The sequence below is a fragment of the Brachyistius frenatus genome, unplaced genomic scaffold (genome assembly GCF_029030835.1).
Source record: "Brachyistius frenatus isolate BFR_SWC_R1_liver_20210118 unplaced genomic scaffold, ASM2903083v1 Contig_11, whole genome shotgun sequence".
Classification (NCBI taxonomy): domain Eukaryota; kingdom Metazoa; phylum Chordata; class Actinopteri; family Embiotocidae; genus Brachyistius; species Brachyistius frenatus.
Window position 1 is genome coordinate 3,246,008 of NW_027210610.1, and position 10,111 is coordinate 3,256,118.

The following is a 10,111-nucleotide window of genomic DNA, read 5'->3' on the forward strand; positions in this document are numbered from 1 at the left end:
ACAAAAAAAAAAAAAAAAAAAAAACACACTACAGCCACTTGGGGGAGAGAGGGAGGGAAATTGATGGAGTGTGAGTGGTGTGTTTGTGTTTTATGTTTGTGTGAGTGACAAATGTAGAGAGAGGAGGCGGGGGGGGGGGGGAGGAGGGCGTTCAGAGTTCTGAGTGTTTGCTTGCATGTTTAGTGACCCTTCAGTGAACTGCTGTGTATCAATTGCAGTATTTTTCGGCAAATGTGCACATGTTGTTGTTGTTGCTGTTGTCGTTGTTTGTGTGTGTGTGTGTGTGTGTGTGTGTGTGTGTGTGTGTGTGTGTGTGTGTGTGTGTGTGTGTGTGTGTGTGTGTGTGTGTGACAGTGAAATGATTATTGTGCACTGCTGTGAGATATAAATACTGTACTTTGGTGTATTTGTTTGCTTGATTATTTCTTTTTTTATGCTATTATTCCAATACATTTCACACTGATTGCCATTTAAAGGGTTTTAAATTAGTTCCGACACATGCTGACCGTCATGTTTCATGAGCAGACATTATAATAACAACACTGATAGATTAAAATGCTGTTGTTAATACTATTACTATTACTGTATTTCTGCTTAAAATATAAGGCTGGTGGTACTTTATAGTTTGTGTTACTGTAAAGGAATTCCATGAAAAGACCACACTTGATCTATAATGGAGTGTTTTTACATTGAAAAAGTCCGGTCCGACATTTAAGCTGCCACTTGCGTGTGCTCTCTTATTGCAGATCATTATCTATGAGACTTAATTTAATATTGAAAACATTTGTTACTCTGACACGCCACCTCTGTAGATACTGTAAATTACTCGTCACGACAGATCCTATCTTACACTTACATCAAATATGGTGTCAACGCTGTATAGCTCTAAGTCTTCACACTCACTAATCCCATTGTATCCCATAAAGCTGCTTTGATACTAACAGATACTTACATGTGTGCTAAGTAAGGGAAAACACTCCAGGCCCTGTAATTTTGGGGCCAAACCCACGGCGGATGACACAGCAAGTTATAATGAGTGTTTGTGGCCCTGGGCCAGTGGCTAAGTGTGCACATGTGTGTTTATTCACGTAGGAGTACAACGTGAGAAGCCAGGTGGGTGCATTCACACTCAGCCTGTTTCTTTGTCTCTGTGCTCCTCTAAAGAGCGTCCTTAAGAAGATGCGACTGTGGCTTTAAAGTAGAGTTATCCACATTTTGAGGGGGGCCGAACCTGTATCCTTGAGATCAAGAGCTGACTCAAACATGTCCGGCAGGGTGGGCTGTCATGTCATGTGCACAGCGAGAGACAGTGATTTGGACTACAGTCGACAACGGAGTAGATTGGGACCAGAAATCCCTGGGGAGAGGGAAAGAGAGAGATGAGGTCAGGTAGGAAGGGCTATAAAAGCACTGCCTAGAACTTCAGTGAAACAGGCACTTGGTGTCAGTCTAGGTAGGACTGAAGATTTGGGATGCACAGCAGCCCACGTCTGTCTGTGAACCGTTTGAGTGCAACAGCAAAATGTGTGAACAAGCATGCTGAGGTAAGTACAGATATTCATTTCTACGGTTTGCTATTTTTTCAATGCTTTTTGTTGTGCATGTTCTCTTATATATATAATTTTGTATTACATTTAAAAAAAAAAAAGATTAAATAAATATGACTTAAAATCTGGACATTATTAGTATTTAAAGTATGACCAAATTTAATATTAATCTAAAAGACACATCTTGCATGAACTTTGCTTGACTAAAATCAACAACTATTCATGATATTTTTTTGGTCATAATTAGCTTTATAATGAATGTTTAATGACATTTTTTTTCTCTCATATCAGCAGGGGGACTTTGCACAGGAAGTAGCGATCAACAAGTCAAAAGATGCAGAAGTTGCAGAAGACTTTGGGCTGTGTGTTCTTCCTCTGTTGCGTCTGCTTGACTGAGTGCCGAGTACTGAAGTTTGTTGTGGCTGTAAGTTTACCCACTTTTTTTTTTTTTTTCCCCCCATCTCCTGTGTACATAATTGAGAAGGGATTTGGACATTTTATTGCTGTTTCAAATTCAGTTGTGCTGGATCAGTGACACATCACACAAGATGTTTGTACAGTATTATTGACAGCATTTATTTTTTGAATGCCACAATTTGAATATAATCTGGAAGCTACTTTTGCTTGGCATTGTTGCTGATTACACTGTATTTTTCTGCCCAGTGAGTATTATCATATCTGCACTTTTATGTGACAAAGGATTACTTTGAGCCCAAACACCAACAGTGTCAAGCATACAGTATCTCCCCCAGACACCACAGCTTTGCTCATAAACCTCTTTACATAACACCTCATTACACAATTGAATCATTTCAGTGAAAATCACACATTCTTCTTATAATGTGTCACTTTTTAAAGGTATTCTGTTTATCTTTTTTTTTTTAACTGTGACCTTATATACCACTTTTGTGTGTTTGTCACTTCCTACTGACGGCAGAGTATTATAATATTATGTTTACTGTCTGTTACTTTTGCATCTTAATCTAAAGATAAATCTATATCATATCGCATTTACGTTTTGCTATCAAGCAGTTACATTTTTATCAGTGGGTTCCTCTAAATTCCTGCATATCCTCTGGAAATGTGCTTTCATGTCATTGAATTTTAATTGACACATTTTGAGTCACAGTTTGTTTTTTAAAAGTGTTCTATTCTAATCTATTATCGTTGAGTCCTGTTTAGATTGGTTTAGTTAAGATCATGCTAAATCCTAAAACTGTGTTTTTCGTGAAAAAGAACAGTATTGGAAAATAACAATTACCTTTAAAAGCAGACTATGACTTTGTTGACTTGACAATGTGGTTGGCTTTTTTTTTTTCTCAAGTTTTTACACCCACGTTGCTTGTAAAATAAGTTAAGATGTCTGTGGTGTTTGCAGCAGTGAATCAGCTGTGTCCATAATCCAGTTTAATCAACCCTTGGGTTATGTCACTGCTCAGAAAGTGAGCCCTCAGGTTAACAACACTAATGGAGCAGCTCCACTGTCTTGATGATGTCATAAAAATGTCTCTATTGTACCTCAAATCCAGACTGGATTGTCCACAATCGCAGGTTTCTATTTATGACTTCTGCCTCAGGGTGGTTATCTTCCTCATAAGTGCATGGTGTAATGGAAAGTACAGGAGCAGCGTGGCATCTGAATACATGTGACATTATTTGCTCTGACTTTGAAGGTGTTCCGACACGGTGATCGATCGCCTATTGAGTCGTATCCCAGGGACCCACATGGGGAAGAAGTGTGGGCTCAGGGCTTCGGGCAGCTGACTGAGGTATTTGGTGTAACTCTCCGTTTGTCATCATTATTTTGTCAAGCAGGATTTTGGGCACAAAACAACTAAATATGGCAATACACCCTCACACTGAAACAACCTGATACGTCGATTTCCATCTATAAGACCAACACGACACCTTAAGTAATTTGACCATTGAAGAGGCGAACAGCCGCACTAGACTTTCATCTTCATGGTAACGATAATAAACACTAGTTAACGCTGAGACATGGTTGAAGCCCGGTTAGCTTCAGGAAAAGATCATTATTTGGGTTAAAACAACAAATGTCAGTGTCCTCTGTGAGAGTTCTTTGTTTGATCCGTCCAACGACCCCAAACCTTCCTCCCAAGGTGCACCTCGTCAAGTGCAATTTTACGCTTGATGTTGCCACTCTTGCGCATGGTGGTGTGTGCCAAAAGTGACATCATTCCTGCAGGTGCACGGTGCGCTTTGGTGTCGTTTCGGCTGGTCACAGGCCATCAAAAGTTTTTTGTCACCTGGCGTTCACAGCAGCACCGGTGCATGTAAAACGGTTGAGCAGGAGGTGCAAATCTGTGAGCAGATCCATCAACGAGGGAGCAAAGGGATTTCTAGAGGGCACCGAATTTATGAAAGGAGATTGCTGCAACAACAGTAAAAGATTAGACGTTCCGCAGAAAACTATTAGGAGTGTAGATTGTATGTTTCTCAGTAGCGACACCTTGTTGTTTAGGAGAGAGACAGCACCAAAGGAGATGCACCTCGAGCGCGGGTATCAAACTTCAGGCCTTTTCAGATACGACGCGATGTTTTAATAGCCACAAACAATCGGCCGATGTTGTCGTTCTCAGTATGAGGACCAGCTGACGTAAAGAGCTTTTAGTTGTACTTAAAATTCATTCTAAAACACACAACAGCATTTTAAAAACACAACAATACGATGACGAAACCATGACAGCAAAGAGAAAACCCGACAACAAAACAAAAACGCACTTCAAAAAATGTGTTGGTGTGTTTTCTGAAATGTCATTGTGTTTTATGAAGTTTTTGTTGTGCTTGGCATTTTGGGGTCCCTGTACTAGAGTCTATCCCCACAGTGAACAAGCTACCGGGTCAAAGTCTGAACAATGTTAAATAATATACATAAGTCATGAACATCACCTTAAGTAAAATAGTAGTAGTATATTTCACTTACAATGTTACATTATAAAATAAGTTTCTAATAGACTTAAGTCTTTTGATGGGGAAAAAAAAGTTGGTTGTACAGAGTTTTAATGAAATTCCTTCCTACTGTTCTGCTCTCAGGCAATTAGCTAGTTTACAGTGAATAAACTTATTATTTTATGCTCTTGGAGGCACAGCAGGAGGGAGATTAAATTTGTTATTCTATGTAAATAAGTAGAATGGGGCCATAAATCTGCCAGGGTTTTTTTTAGATGAAAGGTCAGATTCTAAAAAAAAAAAAAAAAAAAAATGAACAGTGCTGGACATTTTTCTTTTAGCTGGGCATGAAGCAGCAGTTTGAGCTGGGCAGGTTTCTAAGGAGGCGGTATGGAAACTTCCTCAGCAAAGACTACAGCAACAAAGAAGTAGGTACATTTGCTTTTAAATATAAGTATGTGTGTGGGAATTTTTTCTTTTTCCTGTCCTTAGTTAGTTGATGTCCCTGTGAACTAGCGTCATTCAATCCTCCTGTCATGTTTGCCCTCCAACATGTGAAATCAAGTGCATATATGGTGGGTCGCCATCTATAATGGCTGTAACCACACACACTAAGTTAATGTGGCTGACTCACGGCCTTGTAATATGCTAAAACATGTGAGGTAACGTAGCCTCTGGGCTCCATGTGCAGTACAGTTACTAGCCTGCTGCATGTTCAGTGTGCCCCTGAGCTGCATGCTCAGCATAATGTCATTATGTAGATATTATTTCTGGTTTTCTTCTCCTGCCTTTTTTTCTTTCTTTTTTTAACTTTTTACAATCACTGCCTTCCTTTTTGTTCTCCCACTGTCACTTCCCACCTCCCTCTCTCCGTCTCCTTCTGGCTTTCAGTCCTCTTCCCCCTCTCTCTTAAATAACATGCAATTACCACAAAAATAACAGCTCTTCTCAGTACCTGTCATTGGCAATTTGTCGCCCAGCTCTCAGTCAACTTGTACCGTACCTTTCCCTGTGCTGCCGCGTCTGCTTTAATTTCACAAAAGGGGTTGAGAAAAAGAGAAGCATTCTCGGTATCACAGGAACATCCAACCTTATCAGCGTGATTTACTGTGTGCAAAAACCTGACACAGAGTGACAGAGAGCTATAGATGAGCGAAGGCTGATGTCAGAAGAGATCACCGCAAGACGGATCTCTTCTCTCTCTCCTCCCTCCCTCCCTCCCTCCCTCCCTCGCTCATTCATTTGGATCTCTTCTGACTCCCGGGGGGGGGGGGGGGGGGGGGGGGGGGGGGGGGGGGGGGGGGGGGGGGGGGGGGGGGGGGGGGGGGGGGGGGGGGGGGGGGGGGGGGGGGGGGGGGGGGGGGGGGGGGGGGGGGGGGGGGGGGGGGGGGGGGGGGGGGGGGGGGGGGGGGGGGGGGGGGGGGGGGGGGGGGGGGGGGGGGGGGGGGGGGGGGGGGGGGGGGGGGGGGGGGGGGTTTAGGGAATACCTCGGCTGACTTGGGATAAATACAGCTCATTCATGACACACTGCTGCTTTGCTTGGTGCATTTACTTTGCATGTTTATTAAATAAAAATAGAAACTGGGAAAAAAAAAAAAAAAAAAAAAAAAAAAAAGTCTCTGCGATTGCAGACGCAGTTATTTTAAATTTCTAAAAAGCTAATTAAGACTGATTTAGCCATTTGGAAGAACACAGCAGAAAGCGGTACTCGTGACGAGTTCAGCAGCAGCAGAAGCAGCATATGCATGCTACGTAATGCCATGTTCCCTCCATGTTCACCACAGTTGTATGTACGGAGCACCGACTACGACCGAACTCTGATGAGCGCCCAGGCCTGCCTCGCTGGGATGTTCCCGCCGACCACACGCCCGCCTCCCATCACGCCCCAGTTACTGTGGCGGCCTGTTCCAGTGCACACCATCCCCAGGGCCCAGGACAAGGTGGGCTGCAAAGCCACATAAATATTTCCCCTTTCCCACAACAGCAGCTGTACGCAGCGGAATCCAAGCCTGGCTAAGTTCATTGAAGTGTCTCTCTGCAGCAGCTCCCTGTTGTTGTCGGCGTTCACCTCGGCTGTGAACCCGCTGTGCTCAAATTCCCCACTGTTTTTAAAAAGTGTGAAATGAACATATAATTGTGCCCGGAAGACTTGCGGTACCTGCTGTAAACATGCATTATTTCCACTGATGCTTGGCTGCTGTTTTCGATTTCTCAAGCTGTTGAAGTCTCCGGGCAAAGACTGTCCGAGGTTCAGAGCGCTGATGACGGAGACCTTTGAGAGCGAGCCGTACCAGAGGTTCCTCAGGGCTCACCAGGTAAGACGAGCCGCACAGAGAGAGAGACGGGCCGTCTGTGCTGCAGCTCATCCTCAGCATCTGTTCGGTGACGCAAATGTTCTACTCGCTTGCTCGTTTCGTCTTCAAAACATCACTTTCCCGTTGAGTCATGTGCCCGTTAAACAGAGGGGGAAAACTTGCCAGTAACTCTCGTTTCATATCCCCAGACTTGTATAATCCAAATTACCGTGAACAATTCTCTTCCTCACCTCGGCCGCTTCTATTCTGCGCCTTGATTTGTAAATTAAACTAACACGGTAAAATGCACATTTCAGTGAAATATATACTTCACAGTTGTTGGGTGCCAACGCAATCAGCACTTCCAGTGGACGTGTTAGTTATGCTGCAGACATCGTGTCCTCTCAGTGATTTTTCTCAGGCAGGGTGACTCCAGTGCCCACAAAAAGCTGCACGGTGCAATTTCTCTCACATTCTCGGAGAGACATTAATTAACGGTTGGGTTGAATTAGATTTAGAATTACAATAAAAAAGGTTTTAATTAAACGGAGTCCCATGTGCTGCCTATTAAGGTGGTGTTTGAGATCAAGCCGGGGGCCTCCTGCATTGAATTTTAACACCCTCTGCTGGAGGCACAATACCTGCAAGGTATAGGCTAGATGAACTGGATTGGTACCTTTTTTTTTTTTGCCACCATGCTGTTTGACTAAAGGTTAAATCAACAGCATTAGTAAACTATTCCAGTTCATCAAATTAAGCAGCTAATTTGTGCGATTTTGAATTATAAACACCTAAAAATAGATTGTCGCTCAGTGTTCCTGCCAAAACAACTGCAAAAAAACAAACAAAACAAAAAAAGTTTCATGTTAGTCACATAAACAATAATTAAAGTGTTGTATTCCCCAGATCATTATTATCCACGGTTTAATGTGATGTTCTTACTCGTTTCTTCACCATGCAGTACTTCGTAGAGGGTCTCTCCAACCACACCGGCTACCCCGTGTCCAAACTGGTTGGGAAGAAAATATGGAGGGTCTACGACACCCTTTCCTGCCAGGTAAAATATTTCAAATTAAGCGCATGAACAGACACACAAACAGTATGAAACTCGTCTACTCCTCGTATTATTCAGATTACAGGTTCTTCAATCTCTGATACAAAACAGCAGCTGCAGGGGAGTGAAGCCGAAGACGAGACTGCAGAGAAAGGGGGGGGAAAGGGGCGGAAGTGGGGGGGGGGGGAATCATTTCCAGACATACATTAAGACATGAATAGGGCAACATATTGAAATGATAATTAAAGCATTATGAGATGGGTGGATTCTAGGCCAGGTTGAATACGCTCATTCACACTCGCAAAATGAGCATCTGTTATCTTCAGACTGGCGCTAAAAATAGAAGGGATAATAGAAACGATGAAATGCAGCCATGTAAAACCTCGTTCGTTGCCATTCATGTGTTGTGTAATGTGATTATTAGCGTGATGCCGGATAGTGAGCACTTTTCTTCTTTTTTTTTGCGCAGAGGATCCATAACTTGACTCTCCCACGCTGGGCCACCCAAGACGTCCTGGACACCCTGAAGAGAGTAGCATCCTTTGAGGTCACGTACAGCATCCTCAGTCACAAGCGAGGAGAGAAGGCCAGGCTCTCGGGAGGTGGGGGCTCACATTAGCAGCAATTAATAAAAAAAAAAAAAGTGTTTCTAATGTTACTGCTGGCCGAGGCTTTGTTTATACCTCTGACCGTGTAATGAGCAGGGTCGGGTTTCCCAAAAGAATATTAGCACATATGAGCTAATGCGACAAAAAAAAAAAAATAATAATAATAATAATAATTTATGAGACAAGATACCCAATAAGGTCAAAAGCATTGTCTCGCTATCTGGGAAAAATTAATTTGCACTGTTGACGCTGTGTTAATTTACCAGGGGTCCTGCTGAATGCCATCCTGGGGAATTTCTCAAAGGCAGTAGAGCCAGGGAGCACTCTCAAATTCATTATGTATTCCGCTGTAAGTTTGGTTGTTTGGGTCCTTGCACACATTTATAATCTATTGCGCAAACTGCTGTTTTCACATGCGCGCCTCACCTCCTTATTGCTGTGATGCTTGTTCCTCATTCAAGCATGACTCCACACTCATCACCCTCCAGGCAGCTCTGGACGTGTACAACGGCCTCCTTCCTCCTTACGCTGCCTGTCAGCTCTTTGAGTTCTACCAGGAGTATGATGGGTAATGACTTCCTTCCAGTTTTACTTCATGCTCTTTTTTCTTTTTTTTTTTCTTCTTCTTCTCCTCCCTATTGCATATTCAAGTAAGCTATCTAGGTCAGATGCCCAAAACCACTCCACATTTCTGAGCATTTCACCGTTTACTCGCACAAATACCTTTCCCTTTTGAATTCCATGGGAATATGGCAGCCATCCAGGACTGCGATGGTCAAATTAGCACATGATACAATCCCCTTTATATAACACGCAATTGTATTCATCCTAATAATTACCCAGATCCTATTCTGTGGAGCTGTATTACCGCAATGACTCCCGGCACGACCCGTACCCCAACCCTGTGCCAGGATGCAATGGACTGAACCCCTGTCCTCTGCCCATGTTCACCGAGCTGATGAGGGGCGTCATGGCGGAGGAATGGGAGGTCGGATGCGGGTTTAAGACAAAATGGTCAAGCGCAGGTGAACAAGTCATATTTTATATTCCCGTCCATGTCTTTTCTCTGCTGCACATTATTATTTGGCTCTATTTAAATTCATATTCGAGCACTGTCAAGCTGCAATATATTTATTCCAAGATTTACTTTGGGAACCAGTGCGGTGATTTTCAGAGCAAAACTAACTTAAAAAGATGAGCGCTTTTGGAAATGTTCCACATTCACATGTACCTAAACAGAAGTGATGTCTCCCTCAGGTGTGATAACAGCTCTTGCAGTGGCGGTGGGACTCCTGGCAGTGGCGCTGTTGTTCAGTATTGGTGTGGCGATCCACAGGCGGAGAGCACGCTACTCCAGGGAGGTGTAGGGCAGACGACTGTCACACAGGCGTGCCAAAAATACAAAAACAAGCTTCCCAACTTAAACTGGAATAATAATGCACTCTGTATTTTAATCATTTAGATCCTGACTGTCTGTGGAAGAGGGGACGGTGGCTGTGTGTGTGTGTGTGTGTGTGTGTGTGTGTGTGTGTGTGTGTGTGTGTGTGTGTGTGTGTGTGTGTGTGTGTGTGTGTGTGTGTGTGTGTGTGTGTGTGTGTGTGTGTGTGTGTGTGTGTTGTTTGGGGGCTCTTTACCTCTTCAGTTTGAGATTAAATAAATTGAATACATCCATTAATAATCATAAAAAAGTATTTAAAA

General features: G+C 43.2%; 1 protein-coding gene across 2 annotated transcripts; it reads left to right on the top strand.

The window, feature by feature from the left end:
• Nucleotides 1–738: 738 nt before the first annotated feature.
• On the top strand, nt 739–10,077 carry LOC138616952 (testicular acid phosphatase homolog). 2 transcript variants are annotated; one of them, XM_069691566.1, is made up of 12 exons: nt 739–1,544; nt 1,839–1,971; nt 3,221–3,316; nt 4,799–4,885; nt 6,242–6,397; nt 6,674–6,772; nt 7,713–7,808; nt 8,275–8,407; nt 8,680–8,762; nt 8,875–8,981; nt 9,257–9,438; nt 9,671–10,077. In XM_069691566.1, the coding sequence occupies exons 2-12, from the start codon at nt 1,882–1,884 to the stop codon at nt 9,778–9,780; spliced, it is 1,239 nt and encodes a 412-aa protein (XP_069547667.1). In that variant the 5' UTR covers nt 739–1,544; nt 1,839–1,881; the 3' UTR covers nt 9,781–10,077. The 2 variants fall into 2 exon arrangements, with proteins under 2 accessions (XP_069547667.1, XP_069547666.1); XM_069691565.1 differs by having other exon boundaries at nt 9,257–9,758.
• The last annotated feature ends 34 nt before the right edge of the window (nt 10,078–10,111 follow it).